Below are 16,256 nucleotides of genomic sequence, written 5' to 3' on the forward strand. Positions count from 1 at the left end.
CCCGCCCCCTCCCCCGGACCCCCTCCTCCGGAGGGGGCCCTCCCCGACCCCCCCCCCCAGGGACCCCCTCCACCGGAGGGGGCCCCTCCTAACCCCCCCTCCCCCCTGGGACCCCCTCCTAATGAGGGGGTCCCTCCTAACCCCCCCTCCCCCCCGGGACCCCCTCCTAATGAGGGGGCCCCTCCTAACCCCCCCTCCCCCCGGGACCCCCTCCTAATGAGGCGGCCCCTGTAACTCGGGCCCCCCGCCCCAGGACCCCCCAGTGTGATGTTGGGAAAGCCGGAGCCCCGGCGGTGTCGGGCCATGTGTTGGACTGCAATGGGGGGACCCGCAGAGCGGCTCCGGCCCCGTGTGGGGACCCCAGCGAGGCCGGGGGCGCCGGGCTCCGGCCCTCAGGGCTTTATTATTGCCCGGCATCCCGAGCCCCGCGGCTGCGAGAAAAGGAGGAAAGCGGGGAATGGAGAACGAGAACAGGGGAGCAGAGCGGTAGGTGAGAGAAAGGTGAGAAGCCCAGGGTGTGCAGGGCAGCAGGGAACGGGGCTGGGGGAAAGCAGGGTGGAGGAAGGAGCAGAAATGAGGGCGGGTGGGGGGGCGAAGTGAAACAGGATTGAGGGGACAAAGGGGTGCCCGGTTAGGGAGGGAAGGAAGAGGAAGAGGATGGAAAAGTAGAGTAGGGTAGGAAAATAAAGAGGCGGTCGCAGGGGGGGAGGGAGGGGAGGGCTAGGGGGGAGAGGGAGGGGGGGGGTTTGGGGGGGGGAGGGTGTGGGGGGTGGGGGAGGGGAGGAAGGGAGGGTGTAAGGAAGAGGTATAAAGAAAAAGAAATACAACAGAATAGAAACGCAAAGAAAAAGAAATATAGGGCCCCGGCCGGCAGCAACCCCCCTCACCCAACGCCGAGGAGCAAATGGCTCCGCCGCGCCCTCCCCGCGCCTTAAATCCCCCAAGGCCCCGCCCCGCGCATCCGCACTGGGATCCCTCACACCTGTGCAGGCCCCGCCCCTCGCACCTGTGCCGGCCCCGCCCCCGGGGCCCCGCCTCCCCCCCCGCCCATAAATCCCGGCGGATCGGCGCCCGTCCCGTTTTCTGTGGGGGATGCTCATCTCAGGATGCGGCGGGAGCGTCGGTCGGAGCGCTGTGCAGAGATCCGGATCGGGGGCTGCTGCTGGTGCTGCGCGGGATCCAAGGCGCTCGGGTGGGACTGGGATCGGGATCTAGGCCTGGGGATTGGCATCCTGGTCCTGCTGGTATTTCCCGTGGGAGCTGGGCCGAGCCGCTCCTTCCTCGGCGGACAAGGTATGGGTGCCAGGGCTGGAGGATCTAGAGGGCATTGCGCCTGGGATCGGGACCACCATCGCTGCGGGCGGGAAGAGCCGCTCCGGGACAGGCGCTGCCGCTCCGGCTGCGGCCAGCGCGGGGCTGGGTCCCGCCGGGGCTCCAGGCACGCTCCGGCTGTGGCGGCAGGGAGCCGGTGCTGTGCCGCTGCCATGCTCGCCAGGAGACCGACGCTTCCCCGGAGCAGCCTCTGGATCGCCGCTGACAGCGGGAAGGACACCGAGACCGCCCGTACCGGCCCCGGGACCCCATCGGCATCGTCGCTCGCTCAGCGCCACCACTCCTCCGGCCCGGTAATCCCGGGGGGGACACCGAGTCCCCCTGGCCCGGTAACGCCACGAGCGCCGCGCTCCCCTACGAGCCACAGCGCCCGCAGCCCCTGCTCCGTGCCCGCAGCCCCTGCTGGGGGCTGCAGCTTCCCAGCCAGGAGCAGCCGCTCTGGGACGGCCGCTGGGGCCGAGGCATTGCTGCTCCCGCTCCCGTTGTGCCTGGGGTGCGACTGGAGCCCCAGGGAAACACTAGGAAAAACTCCATGGGTTAAAAAAAAACAGTGGCAACTATTTGTTCTTTATTTCCAGAGCCGTGAGGAGTTCCGCCTCATCAAGTCAAATGCTGAGAAGTGACCAGCCCAGCTCCACATCAAACCCAGAATTTTGGCCTTCTCAGCACCCTGCTCCAAACACCTGAGCCAATCCCAGGGCTGTTCCAAAGGCCCTGTGTGGGATGGGAATGAGTACTGCCACTAAGAGAACTCCTCTACAAATGCAGCTCCTTCCCTTCTGCTACTGCTGCTTTACACAGCAGCCCCTGCAATGGCTGTGGGGCAGAACTGGCTGGCACTCAACATGGCAGCACCAAACTCTTCCCCATAGCCCTGATTGTTCTGCCCTTGCCAGGATTTCCCCAGCAGCTGTAAATGTGCTCCCACAATGTCCCTTTGTTTCCCCAGGAAGAAGTGAACAAGACAAGCCCTGAGGGTTACCTTGCTCCGTGGCCAAAGCTCTTCTGGAGAGTGCTGGGGGGCGTTGCCTGCAGGTGAGTGCTGCCAGCTCCAAACGATGCTGGCTGCTGGGGCCAGGGCTGTTTTTCTGGCCCAGGGGCCTCGGTGTCTCCTGCTGGCTGCCAGCCATGCTCCTTGGTGTTCCCTGGCTGTGTCCCAGCTGGCTGGGAGCGCAGGGCAGGAGGAGGCCAGGAGCTGCTGAAAGGCAGCAGCCCCTCGTGTCTTTGGCATCTGCAGGGGAGGAGCTGTGCCTGCACCGTGGCTCCTGGGCCAGGGGCTGCTCTGAGCAGGCCCCTGGAAATGCTTCAGCCCGGACAGAGACCACCAGCAGCCCAGCAGGACCCCAAGGAGCAGCTGGCATTGCTGGGAATGGAGGCACGGGCCCTTTGCAGAGGGGCTCATGGAGCAACTCCGGGGTCAGAGCTCCCACACAGCTGCCAGCTGTGGCCCAGCCACCCCAAATCCCTTCCCTCCTCCCCAGCCTGAGGCCATCGGCCATCAGCAGCATCAAAGCCAAGGCCATCTTCCCCCACAGATGTTCCATCCCAGGCAGCAGCCCTCAGAGGTACCTGAAAATCAGTGGGATGGAGTTTGGAGTTTTCCAGGGATCCAGCTGGAAGTGCAGAAGTGATGGAAAGCTTTCCCAGGTAGGTCCCACTGGAGGTGTGCTGAAGACAAAGCTGTGCATCCCTTTCCTGAGAGAGAAGAATTTGTAGAGGCCCCTGCTGAGGCTCTGAAAGGAGCTGAGCTTCTGCAGGGAGAGATGTCCCCCCCTGGGCACAGGGGCTGCCTCAGCTCAGGCTGGGAGCACATCTGGCCACTGCCTTCTCCTGCTCTGAACCATCCACTGGATGTTCTCCATCCTGGAGCTCAGGGGGGTGAAATGGGCTCCATTCCAGGCAGCTCTGGCCAGTGAGCCCAGGGACACCATTGGGCTGAGGGTTCTCAACAGCCACTTCTATGGAATAGAACCCTGGCCTTGTCCCTTTGCTGCTGAGCTTCCTTGGAAGCTCTGCTGGCTCCTGACACAGCTGCTGTCCAAGGCAGCAGCTCTGCATGGGAATGCCCACACTCCATGGGGCACTGGGAGGTTACTGCAGCGGGAATGGAGCAGGGAATTTGGGGCTATGGGTATAATTCATCAGAACTGGCACAGCTGACAGGGAACCCCAAATCTGGGCACCACACAGAGAACAATCTTTGTCCTGCCCTGTCAGCTCAAATCCCTGGGCTGAGAAGTTTTGGGAATTAAATGTATGGAATTATAGAAACCACAGCAAGTGGCATCGCCCAGAGGGACAATCCAGGTCCCAGACAATTGCTCCACAATCCACTATGGGGGAAAACACCCTGTGCCTGCCAGGAGCTCTGACTCTGCTTTTCTACCAGCTCCTGAGCAGTGTCAGAGCCACCATGAGGGCTTTAAAATCCAAACAAACCCCATATCCCACACAGTGAATAATCCAAATAATGAAATGCATTCTTGTCATCAAAGCTCAAAACTGTGTCAGGAGCTCTGCCAACAAGTTAATGGGATTCCCAGGAATCTCATTAATGCTCTTGGTTTCATTTTTATGTATTTTTAATCCCTCAGTGGGCAGCCTGTACAACTTATCCTGGGATTGAGAGGCTGAGCAGGGCTGGCTTTGGATTGACCTTCACCTCTGGCCCCAGCCTGTGCAAACACACCTTGTGCCAGGCTGGGTGAACTCATCACCTCAGCTTTTCCCTCCTAAATATCCCCTCCTTATCTCTCTGGAGATTCACTGACATTTTGCCCCAAACCATGCACTCCTCACCTCCATGTGGCCTCCAAGTGTCCATTCTGTTCCTCACAGGTGCCCTGGTGCCACCGTGTTGGTCCCTTGGCCTTTCTCCAGCCCGAGGCTGCTCCTCTGCTCGCTCTCTGCAGTCTCATCCCACAGGGATCCTCTTCTCCCTTCCCTGCTGGCTGCTGCCAAGGAAGGAGGACACAGGGAGTCTCCAGTGCTGCCCCCTCAGCCCTGGAGAGTCCTGGCTGTGGGCCCGAGGGGCCTCGGATTTCCCAGGGAAATTGTCTGCTGGTCTCCCTTCAATGACCTCAGCAATTCCCTCCAAAATGCCACCTCACTGCCCCTGACATCCCCTCACATTCCATTGCCCTACACAAACAGTTCTTGGATCCCCTCTAGATCACACCAGGTTTTCAGCCACATGAATGGCATCACCTGTGCCCACTGCTTGTTATTCACCCAACCAAAAGCAAGAGCAAATGTTGGTTGGGCTTTAATAACAACTTGAAATAACTTTACAGCAAAATAACTCACCTTTTTCTTCTGTGTTTTTTTTTCCTTCAGCTGCTGGGCTTCCCTGTGAGGATGTGTGCTGAGCTCTGGGTGGAGGGGACTGTCAGGCTGAATGGCTGTGGGTTTGTGCTCTTCTCCCTGGGCATCAGCCACTGCCCCAATCCCTTTGCCCAGGCTGTTCCCTGTGCCTGTGCTCAGGCTGGGGCAGCACAGGCAGACGCAGCTCTCAGCACTCCCTGCTCCAAACACAGCTCTGGCCTCCACTGCAATCTGGCTCTGCTGGGAGGTTTGCTCCTAGAGAAATCCAAGAATTGCTCATGGCAATGTGGAGAATCAATCTCCACAAAGGGAGGTAAGGAATAAAATCCTGCTCTGGGAGCCCTTGGGATCTGCAGGGCTGCTGAGGGAAGGGGACATTCCCTGCCTGCAGGGCACACAGCCCCACCTGCAGCAGCCAGCCCAGCCTGCCAGCTGGGCTCTGCCAGCCCCTCTCTGAGCCCCCTCCCTGTGCTGCTCCCTCTCGGTGCCTTTGGCAATCCCAGTCTGAGCCTGAGCAGCCCAAAGCTCTGGCTGGCAGCCCAGGGACAAAGGGACGCTCCCAGGGATGGGGCACATTCCCAGCAAACGCTCCCAGCAGGGCACAGAGGCACCCCTGGAGCTCCTGGCTGGGGCTGGCAGGAGGGCACAGCCCCCAGCTGGGCTGGCAGTGGCAGTGACAGCAGCAAAGTGCCACGCTCTGGTGGCACAGCACAGACACCCAGGCCAGCACTGCCCGTGGGAGGGGCACAATGAATTCTGCTCCCTGTGCTGCCCCATGCCAGCAGGAAAGCTCCAGGGGCATGGAAACTCCTGCCCCTTCCCCCCAGCCCAGATGAGCTCTCCTCAGTTCCCAACACCCAGTTCTCACCTCCAGCCTGCTCCCGGGGCTGCTGCCACGTTCCTGACAAGGTGCCAAAGGCCCCTGGGCACAGGACTCCCTCTGTGTCTCAGGGCTTGGGCACGGCAGGGACCAGGCTGCTCCAGCAAGGACAGCCTGGAACCAGAGCAGATGTCCCAGGGCTGGCAACGGGCTGGGGACAGCAGCTCTGAAACCCAGAGTGCTGAAAACAGCCCCCAAAGTGTTCTATGGTCACACCTTTAACATGGCTCCAAAGGGCAGCAGCTCTGGTGCCAGAGCAGCACCTGCACCATTCCCTGTGCCAGCCCTGGCTCACTGAAAAACAAAACAAATCAACCACACCCAGGCCTTGTTTGCACAATTCCTGATCCAAACCCTCACCTTTCCTGCCCAGCACTGAGGCAAATCTGACACAGCATTGAGAAGTGACCTTTGCTGAGAGCAGCCATCATCCCAGTCCTCCAGCCTTGGCAAGATTGTGCAGTGAATGGACCTCAGTTCTAATCCTAAACCTCAATTTCTGTCAGTTTTTGTTAGAAAGATACTGGACAGTAAATCATGCAGCAGAATTTGCAAATTGCACAAGGAATAACAAGGCCCAGAGCAAACACAACCACCCCCATCACTGCTGCACCCCAATTCTGGGAGAAATGCTGATCTCATTTCTAAACACTGCCCTTCCCTCCCACTCAGTCCTTCCCTGCACATCCCTGCAGAGCATTGACTCCATCTTTTGCTGCCAACAGCCCCTCTCCAGCCCAGAGCCCACTGCTCACAGACACAAACTGAGCAAGCCTAAGGCAATGTTCCCAGCAGCAGATGCAATTCTGAACTCCCTTTTCCCTGGATTCTGAGCCCTTGCAGGAAACTCAGCTCAGCCCAGAGTCTGTTCTGCTTTCCCAGAGGGAAATACAGCCTGCTGGGCCCCAGCTCTGGCACCACATTGCCCTTGTTCCTGCTGCCCTGGAAAGGCACAGGCAAAGCCAGTCCCTCAGAGCCCATCCCTGGGCCCCAGGAGAGCTGGAGCTGCTCCCAGATGCCAGGGCCCTGCAGGGCTGTGCTGACACCAGCACAGGCTGACCCCTGTGCCCAGCACCACCCCTCACTCTGCTCCCATGGCTCCCAAATGCTGCCAGCCCTGCCCCTGCCCCTGTGCCAGGGCCGTGCCTGCCCCCAGCCCCAGCAGAGGCTGTCACCCAGCCCTGCAGCGGCTGCCAGCCCTGGCAGAGCTGGGCATGCACTGAGAGCTCCCGAAGGAAGGCCCAGAGCAGCCCTGGGCTGCACAGACAGTGCCCAAGCTGCCCTAGGGCACAGCCAGCACCACAGCTCCAGCATCCCCAGGGAACTCTGGCACTGCCTCTGCACCTCTGCCCTTCTCCAGCAGGCACAGCTGGGGCTGGGCTGGCAGCAATGGCATTGCCATGGCAGCTCATGCCAGCAGAGAGGAAAAGGGGAGCCCTGTGTCCCTCTGACTCACCCCACAGCGTGGGCAGGACCAGAGCCCTCCAGCGCAGAGCCCTGCTGCTGAAGCCTCTTGCCTTTGGCTGCTCCAACACCAAAGCTGTGGGCAAAGATGGGAGGAGTTGGATGATTTTTCCTGCCCTGAAAGAGAGGAGAAAAAGAAAATTAAGTCCACTGTGGAAGTCCAAGGGTCCCAGCTCTCATAGCTCTGCTCTGCTGGCTCCCTATGGGGTTTTATCCATGAGAGGTGATACCAATTCAAACACAAACGTGTCCTTTGCCAGCACTTTTATTCCTGACTATTTCAGACAATAAAAGGATGCTCATTTTTCATCTTGCATTCTCTGCCTCATTTGAACAGAACCATTTTTATCCCAGAGCCCACGTGGCAGCCATTCCATCCTTTCCCATTGGACTTTGCACAAAGGAAGGGACACCCGGGATGCTGCACCACAAGAAATCCCAAAGAGAATCCCCTCCAAAACCTCCCAGGGAAAGGTTCTTTGCTTTTGGGACACAAGAAAGGCCTTGGGCCATTTGCATCCACATGGAAAGCCCACACTGAGCACTTGCTTTTAAAGATGTTGCACTTGAAGTTACAGACATGGAATTGCTTTGGGATTTGGCATTTCCTGCACCCACACAAACACATTCAAGGAATTAAGTGCAGAGTCCTGAAGTTTGGTTATTCCAATGCTTTGGTAGTGCCACTTGACACACCAAAATCCACAGCAACACTTCAAAAAATGCAAAGCAACTTTCACCCCCACAGCCCCCTTCCTTTCCATTTTGCAGTTTTGGGCTCCTCTTAAGAACAGGTTAAAGCAAAGAAGAGAAAAGGCCAGGACCTGCTCCCAGCCAGTGCCCCAGCCACCTGTTTGCCAGAGATTCTCCTTACAGCTGATGGCTTTTCTAAGAAAGCTCCAGCTCAGCCTTATCACAATCCCCTGGCAGCCCTCACCATCAGCCCCAAAGGCCAGGGCACATCTGTGTGCTGCCTCAGGAAGCTCAGTGGCTCTCTGGGGGACAAAACCTGGTTTGGGCCCAGAGCTGACTCTGCTCCCTGCTGGCTGAACTGTGCAGCTGTGGGATGCAGCTGGGTGCTGCAGGGCAGAGTGTGTCACCCTCTGTGCCAGCCAGGCTCCAAAGGCAGCCCTTGGTGCCCCAGCAGCGCTGCTGGAAGCGCTGGCAGCGCTTGGCACAGATGGGATGGAGCCTTCCCACAGCTCTGTGCCCTGGCAGCGAGGCTGGCACAGCAGAGAGGCTGATGGCAGCAGAACAAACGCTGGGTTTCCATGGGCACTGATGGGCCTGAGAGCCCCAGGCCAGAGCTGCTCCCTGCCCAGCCCAGGAGCTCCCAGTGCTGCTGCAGGGCACGGGCTCTGAGGGAACCCTGCAGCTGGGCCAGGAACGCAGCAGCGACAATTCCCAGGCACAAAGAGATCCCCACCTGCTCCAGCAACTGAACCTCTGGGGCTCAGCCCCGCGGGCTGTCCCTGCTCCAGGCAGGAGGAGCCACACAGCCCCCGAGGCTGGGCTCACACCCTGCCCTGCCAGCAGGAAACAAGGGCTTCATGAAGCTTTGGGGACACCTTCTGTCCCCAGAGGGCTCTGACACAACATCCAGCAGTGTGGATCTTTAATAAAGACAGCTCGGACCTATCCTTGCCACAGACTCGCCTTTGTTATTGCCTCACAGTCTCTGCTTTAAAATATTTTGCTATTACAAGTGTTTAAACAAGACTGACCGTGAGCCCTGCACCCTTGCCGTGCTCCAAGCCCTAAGGCAGAGCTGGATATCCTCACACTCATCCAAGCTGAGGGAGCTGCTGCAGCATTTAAAACATTTACAAACTACCCCTGCCCTGAGGGTGTGCAGCCCTGCAGGTGCCTGGGTGCCAGCCCAGCATGAGAGATGGGACATCAGGAGAGCGAGCAGACAACGCCCACTGCAGCCTCTGCACCTCGGCACTGCAGCTGCACGATCCTCACTGCTCAGCGACTCTCAGCTCTGGTTCCAGGACTCCCGCCAGGAAACTGAGGGCCCTTTCCAGATGCAAATCCCCACAGAGCCACTGCTCTCCTCTCCACCCACCCTCCTGCTCCAGCTTTTACCCCTTTGGTAGCCACCACCCCGCCCAGGACACAGAGGAGGCTCTCGGGTGCCAACTGAGACCCAAATCGATCCAGGTGCCTCAGGACATAAATACAAACAAACTCGCCCCTTCTAGGCTACCAAAATGTCCTGGTGCCCAGTTCCTGTTTCCTAAGGCAAAACCCACGGATCAGGGGAAAATGGCAAGTCCCAAACCCAACCAAACCTGGTTTGGCATCGGTTTCCATCAGGACCGTTCAGGTTTCCCAGTGCCCCTCAGCTGCAGCCACAGGAGCAGCTTCTCTCTGGGACCCAGGGGGGTGGGCACAGGGACACCCATCCCGCTGCTTCCCGGCAAACAGAGCTCAGCCCAGCCCAGAATGAAACATAACAAATGCAGTTCTTGCCTTTGCCATTCATGTCTGAGCTCTGGCACGGTGTTATTGACCACAAAACTCCCGAGAGGGGACAGTCTGTAACTACTGCTCTGGACCAAGGATAATCTGTCAGTTCGTGTATGCACTGCACAGCTTTCATAAACAGCACTGTAACAGACACTAGTTTAGACTGCAGCATCATAGAGACTGTGAAATGTTCAAATGCTGTTACATGTAAGGAACTCAGAAAATGGTGCAAGATAATGAGGTGATTTCCCACAGCTGGGGACAATCTTATCTGAAACACAAGATAACAGAAACACAAACCAGAGCACTGAAAAAAAAGGAAAAATTTACTGACCCTCGTTATCAAATAATGAGGGAGTGAAAATAAAACAGGATGGCACCACAGGAAGAAATAAAGTATATTGGTTGAATCCACAAGATGGCACGAAGGTTCAAACCAAGCAAAAGAACATCTAAACTGAAAACGACTCTTTGAATATGTATAAACTCTAATGAATATGCACACACCACTGCAATGGAACAGAATCTAGAGAACACGGTTTAAGGTAACCGGGTGCTCCTGGCAAACAGCCAAGCACCCCAGCGCTACCTTTTATCCCTTAACAAACGTGTAAAAATTCTAAAGAGTGAACTCTGTTTCTCACCCAATAAAACGCTGTTCCCGCAGCTGGGACGAGCCCCAGCTTTATTCCACGGCACACGATCCCAGAGAGCCGCAAGGTCCGGGACAGAGCCGTGCCACCCGCAGCGGGTCCCACGCAGCAGCGCCCAAAGCAGCCCCGGCCCCCTGTGGGTGCCCCCGGCCCCGGTGCCCCCGGCCCAGCTCCCTCCCCTCCGGCCGCTCACCTGAGGGCACCGCCCGCTGCCTCCCGGCGCTGCTGCCGAGCCGAGGGCATTGTCCCCGCTCCTGGCCCAAAGGCCGCGTTCTGCGCTACAGGGCGCGCTCCGGGGGACGCGGGGGCGGGCAGGGACAGGGTGACCCGGGCTGAGGCGGCTGTCCCGGCGCTCTGTCCCCTCATGGGGCTCAGGCCGGGGAGCGGGGCCCTGCCAGCGGCCGCCATTGCAGCGCGGAGCAGAGTCAGGCAGGGCCGAAGAGCCGAGTGTGGCCGAGTGGAGCCGGCAACAACCGAGTGTGGCCGACAACAGCCGAGCGTACCCGAACGGCCGACTCTGGCCGCGATTGGCCGAATCGATCCGAGCTTAGCTGAGGTGAGCTGAACGGAACGGGACGGAACCGCGTTCAGCCCAACCGAACTAGATAAGCCGAACCAAACTAAACTAGATAAGCCGAACCGAACTAGATAAGCCGAACCAACGCGAGATCAGCCGAACCAACCTGAACATTACGGGGTCGGTCGAACCGAACCGAGCTGAGCTCCGAATGCAGCGATCGGCACCGAGTTCAGCCGAACCGAGCCGAGCCCGGCTGAACCCGGCCTGCTGCTCTCGTGCACATTAGTTAGCGCCAGTGCAGTCACAGCCTAATGAGCACTGAACATGTCACAGACACACCAGCCACCCTCCTGACACTAGCTCCCAGGGATTTTCCTTTTGCCAGGGTCCAGAACTCATCAAAAGGAGTGAGAAAATGCTGTCGGCATAAGGAGCTGCACAGTTCATGGGAAGGTCCTTGCTGGACAAGTGACACAAATGGCACAGGGAGCATTGAAAGCAAACCAAGTGACAAAAAGCCACCTTTAGGTCAGAGGGAGGCTGAATCCCTGTAAGGAAATCCACTGAAACAGTAAGCTAAGTGATCGAAATTGAGGGTTTGGCTGTGGCCACCACCTTCTGGTAGGAAATGTTATCATATTATCCCAAATAGTCACAGAAAAAAAAAAAAAAAAAGACATCTTAAATCCTAAGCTTATGAAGTGTAAGTGCAAATGAGATCAAATGTATAAATTCAGGTAAGATATAGACTGCAATCACTGTTTCTGTGGTTAATGGCTTCGTGTTCAAACCTGAGTGACCCCCTTCTCTGTCACCTGTGTGTTCTTGCTGTGTTTCCTTGAGTGACCCAGAATACCTTGGAAGAGATTCTTCCCCTGCTCCTGCCTGTATTTGTCAGAAATGGTTCATTTAGACAGCACTCACAAAGAACCAGCCCCGCAGGAGTCACTGCATCATTGCACTCACCCTGAAATCCTGGCCAGGGCTCCGTGCTCCGAGCACTCGCACGCAGCATTTGGCCTCTGGCCCCGGGCCCCAAAATGCAGGACTCAGCCTCTGTGCTCGGGGCCTGGGTGAGCCTTGTTCTGCACCCCCGAAACACAGGGCTCAAGTCCCGGCTTCACAGCCCTGGGCCTGGCCAGGTGGGACTGGGTCCAAGTGCCAGCAGCGGAGGACTTTGTCCCTGAGCCCTCCTCACCTTCACCACCACAAAAAAAAAAAAAAAAACCAAAACAACCAACCAAACAAAAACAAACCAACAAAACAAACCCACAGGACTTAAGACTCCGATTCTGAGACCAGAAAAATGCCCAATTTATTAGTCTCAGTTCACAGGGTCGTGAATTGACTGCGGCCATCCCCACAGATGGTCACAGGGAATGGACCTCTCACACATTTGATTCTCCTGGGAGAACTGCTTCAGGCTAGCAAAAAACCCACCCGTGGCATTAGAAGGTAGGAAGCCTGCCCTGAAAGGATGCCATAAAATGCAGCCTGTCTGCAATACCGCGTTATCCCAGCACTGTGATATCCCATTATCCCCAGCCGGGTTTGTTGCGCCGCCTCCGGCTCACGGAGCGATGCCGCTCGTGGCTCCGGGCGCTGCCGCGGCGCGGGGAGCAGCCCCGGATCCGCTCGGCCCGGGGGAACCGAAGGGGTGCCCGGTGCCCGGGCCGGAGCGGGCAGCAGCGGGTGACGATCCGGGCGCTCCTGCCCGGCTCCTGAGCTCAGGCTGAGGCAGCTCCCAGCTGCCGCCGCCGGGAAGGAGCAGCTCCCCAAGGATGGCCGCGCTCCCGGGCCATGGCAGCTGCCCCGCCTCTCTCAGGGACAGCGTGAGCAACTGTGACAGACTGCACAGAGGAGCACTCGGGGGAGGAATTCATTCCCCCATCCAAATCAACTGAGTTGACTTGGATAAGGACAGGAATTCCCTCTGGAGTGTCAGTGCTGCCCAGGCACTGGCAGGGTGACTTGCACTGCCACCCCTGGCACCTCTGGTGCTCAGTGGGCATGGCTGAGGGGCTGCTGGGCCTCTCTGAGCTCGCTCCTTTGAAGGGAAACTTTGTGGCATTGCTGAGATGATGCCCTTCGCTCTTTTCCATGTCTCTCTGTCCCAGAGAATGCCCTGCTGCTCCCAAGACCCCTCCCTGCCTGTTGCTGTGAGCCAGCAGAGGCCTCACTCCCCCTGCAGTTCCCGTGCCCTGCTGGGATGTCACATCCCAGGGCTGGGCGGGGAGTGGCACGGGGCAATGACCTGCTCGGGTGTCCCTGCAGCTCCAGCACAGCTCTGCTGCCAGGGGAGAGGAGCCCGGCCCCAGGTGGCTCTGACACTGCTGGCAGTCATTGTCACAGGACTGTGTGGGTGTCACCTCACCAGCAGAGGGACTCCATGGAGCATCTGCACTTTGCCCATCCAGCACTTTCAGAGCCTCTGCCTGAGGGCTTTTGGCACCGGAGGCACGGCTCTGACCGAGCTCCTCCTGAACGCTGTGGTACAGGAAGGAATTCCAATGGATGCCTGGTTTGCTGGAGCATTACCTATCAAGTGGCCCAGTTAGGTTTTTCTGTGTACCAGTTTTAGATTGATCCTTTGTAGAGTTAGATTCATGTTTTGTACAGGGTGATGTGTCACATCACTCCTGAGCTGGGCTCAGCTTTGCACAGCCTCAAGTGCACGGCGCTGCTGAGACCCAAGGCAATAATTTCTTTGGGGGCAGCCCAAAGCCCATTTAGAATTTCACCATCGGACCCAGTGACCATAAGAGGTTTTTCCAACCAAAATGATTCTATGATTCCATATTCCCAAACTCTGAGAAGCCCAACCATCCATATTAATTTTACTATGCCAAACACTCCAGCCAAACCTGCAGTGCCACTGTGGACATACATGGAATAAACTGAGTTGGTTCAGGGGTTTTCAAAATATTTACAATTCCTTTTTCTATTTTTCAGCTCCAGAAACACAGATTAGAACAACACAAAGTACCTTTTATGGAGCTCTTTTGCCAGTGAGGTCCTGCAAAACCTGTTCTGTCTGGAGAACTTGTGCAGATTTAGTTATGCAGTCACTGACAGAGCAATCCTAAGTGACTGGGAAAACTTGGCACCTGCCTTAATCCCCCAGTGTTTCTCAGCTATGACATCGATCAGTTCTGGTCTGCTTGAGCAAAGCTCAGGCTGAGCTTTTGACAGCCTCAGAAGTGCCTGTGCTGAATGTCCCCAATCCCTTTCCAAGAGCACCCTCTCAGGCTCAGCTGATAAAGAGCAGATTAACCCATCACGGATATTCTCATTTGTCAGATGGGGCTGGCAAGGAGCAGCTTTGACCTTTAAGGCAGGAATGTGTCAGGTGCTGTCAAAATGAGTCAGAAACTCAAAACAGATGTTTCCAAGACTGCACAGAGAGATCACTCTTCCTGCAGAAGACCCTGTTCTCTAGGAACAGCAGTGGCAAACACCAAGAAATCCTTGCTTTACTCAAATATATCTTGGTGAACTTTACTGTGCTTGCAAGGAGGGGTGACAATAAAACAATGAGTGGTGCAGACAAAGCTCTGTCCCCTGGCAAAGGGACCTGACCTTCTGCAGCTCTGTCACCTCAGCCCTGGAATATTCCAGCCTTGGCACTGAGGATTGCTGTGTGCCCTGGGGGGTTTGTAAGGTGAGTTACAGGAACTGACAGGGAAAAGCTCTCCTTGCTCAGGTATCACCGAGTTCCACACACCCTCAGGTTTCTGTGGACAGAATCTGTTTCTCCTGGAACTGAAGGGGCCCCTTTTAAAACACCCCAACCTCACTGGGCCAGCCTGCCCTGCTGAACAATAATCCTGCCCAGAGTGTGAATATTCCCGCGGGCCCAAGCCACAGCCCGTGGCAATTGCATCTGCAGCCTCCAACAGCCCCTGGGGAGCAGGGGAGAATTCCTGCTCCTGCCTGGGAAATGCTCTCTCCTGGAAGGGAAAAGCAGCATTGCCCTGCCCATCAGGGACCATGGCAGCCCCTTCCCTCTGCCTGCCAGCCCTGACACCGGCGCTGCTGCGGCTCCTGTGGGAGGGAGCAGAGGAGAGCACGGAAGGTGCAGCTCCAGGGTGGTGCCCACAGCTCCTGAACTGCCTCTGGCCCCTCTCAGGAGCAGTGATGGGATCTGGGGGATCTTTCAGTAGGATCAATTCCTTTACCTACTCCTCTATCTACTCTAAAAGAGAAGAGTTACCAAGGGGCTGTGGAGGGTTAGGGCAGAGGTGATGAGGTGCCTCCATGGGGCCTCTGCAGGGTGCCTGACACCAGAGGTCTCATAAAGGCACCGTCTGCGGCACCTTCAGCGCCCTGTGCTCAGCCAAGGCTCCCAATCCCCAGCTGGAGGCACGTGGAAATCCACTGCTGCCACACCTGAGGCTGTCAGGGATTTTGGCTGTTACCCTCAGTCACATTTACCCTATTCATGGTAGCCCACTCTTAGGAAGGACAAGTTCTGCCAGCAGGCTTGGTTCCAGGCTGTGCTGAGAGGGGCCTTTGCAGTGTACAGAAATTAATGCTGTGTTTTCAAGAGAAAAGATCTGTGTTTCCCAATTTGATTTGTAAAAATCAGTTAATTTTAATTTATTAATCCTAACTTGAATACAAGGTAAAACTAAAAAAGGCAATACAAAATAGATTAAGATGGAAACTTTTAAGAAAGATTAACAGCCTGTGAGTGAATCAGCAGCTTGGCCTGGCAATACAGGTGCTGAAGGTGCCAACTGAAGGTAAAAAGTTTTCCTTGGAGGCACAGGGTGGCCCAGACAGTGCCCAAGGGATGCTGTGTGTACAGGGGGTCTCTTACTCACATGGCTGGAGCTGTGCTCTCCTGGTCAGGACCAGAGTCTCCATCGCTGCTCCAAGGCTGGTACGTGAAACCAGACAGGAATTATTTGTGACTCCAACACTGAGGCAACAGGAGCATAATGGAGAAGTGTTGTTCCTTGTCCTTGAGGCAACTGTAAACACAGCTATGAAAACAACAAAGCAGGCATTTGTAGGATGGTGTTTGAAGCTGTATAAAAGATAATACAACAGTTAATTTTCTGTTTAGTTGGGCTTTTCCTCACCATCAGTTGCTACTAAATAAGTCCCTAATATTTTTCAAGGGCATAACTTGCAACAAGACAGCAATAACCATTACATATTGTTTTCAATAAGATGCCATTTTCCTTTCTGGCAGGCAGTGATGGGCTTTTAATGGGTAACATTTGTTTCATAAAACTCCCAGATGCTGCCTTGACAATTGCTGCAAGGGAAGAAAAAAGAAGAAAACAAACCCAAAGCAAGGGCAGAAAATACAAAGAGCAAATGAAAGATTCAGTTTCCATTGGAAAGGAAGGATCTATTGTGTGTCCCAGGCTGATGCAGAGTTTTGCTGGATCAGACATCTCTGCTGGACCTGTGCTGCAGAGCTCCACTGAGATCCTGGCTCTCCCACTTGGTGCAGCCCCCCAGCCATTCTGAGCCACAATGGGAAATATTGGAAGGGAGTTACCATGCAAATGGAGCCAGTCAAGCAGAACCAAAAATCATAGGGGATAAGCTTTCCAGACTATAAAAAATCCCAAATATAGAAAAAAAATATAGA

General features: G+C 56.3%; 1 protein-coding gene and 1 long non-coding RNA gene across 8 annotated transcripts; one reads left to right on the top strand and one right to left on the bottom strand.

The window, feature by feature from the left end:
- Positions 1–1,869: 1,869 nt before the first annotated feature.
- LOC136556347 (uncharacterized) lies at positions 1,870–15,566 on the bottom strand. Of its 7 annotated transcripts, none has more exons than XM_066549505.1 (9): positions 10,812–10,906; positions 6,993–7,117; positions 5,753–5,830; positions 5,525–5,650; positions 4,639–4,911; positions 4,132–4,286; positions 2,902–3,027; positions 2,315–2,563; positions 1,870–2,046 (listed from the first exon to the last, which is right to left on the bottom strand). In XM_066549505.1, the coding sequence occupies exons 3-9, from the start codon at positions 5,759–5,761 to the stop codon at positions 1,995–1,997; spliced, it is 990 nt and encodes a 329-aa protein (XP_066405602.1). In that variant the 5' UTR covers positions 5,762–5,830; positions 6,993–7,117; positions 10,812–10,906; the 3' UTR covers positions 1,870–1,994. The 7 variants fall into 7 exon arrangements, with proteins under 7 accessions (XP_066405602.1, XP_066405601.1, XP_066405598.1 ...); XM_066549504.1 differs by lacking the exon at positions 10,812–10,906 and adding an exon at positions 10,322–10,527; XM_066549501.1 differs by lacking the exons at positions 5,753–5,830; positions 10,812–10,906 and adding an exon at positions 15,475–15,566 and having other exon boundaries at positions 4,132–4,283.
- On the top strand, positions 2,570–4,648 carry LOC136556349 (uncharacterized). Its single transcript, XR_010783656.1, has 3 exons — positions 2,570–2,748; positions 2,868–2,979; positions 4,171–4,648. It is a non-coding gene; the product is annotated as an uncharacterized lncRNA (long non-coding RNA).
- Positions 15,567–16,256: the final 690 nt, after the last annotated feature.

Source organism: Molothrus aeneus, chromosome 4 (genome assembly GCF_037042795.1).
Source record: "Molothrus aeneus isolate 106 chromosome 4, BPBGC_Maene_1.0, whole genome shotgun sequence".
NCBI classification, from domain to species: domain Eukaryota; kingdom Metazoa; phylum Chordata; class Aves; order Passeriformes; family Icteridae; genus Molothrus; species Molothrus aeneus.

What these genes read in the sequence shown, in the direction of transcription:
- LOC136556347 (XM_066549500.1), bottom strand. Translation starts at nt 15,517, where the DNA reads ATGGAGACTCTGGTCCTGACCAGGAGAGCACAGCTCCAGCCAT. An exon ending in CACTTGGAGGCCACATGGAG is followed by an intron (nt 3,028 to 4,131) that starts GTGAGGAGTGCA and finishes CTTCTCTCTCAG; the next exon opens with GAAAGGGATGCACAGCTTTG. An exon ending in AGCTTTGGCCACGGAGCAAG is followed by an intron (nt 2,047 to 2,314) that starts GTAACCCTCAGG and finishes CATCCCACACAG; the next exon opens with GGCCTTTGGAACAGCCCTGG.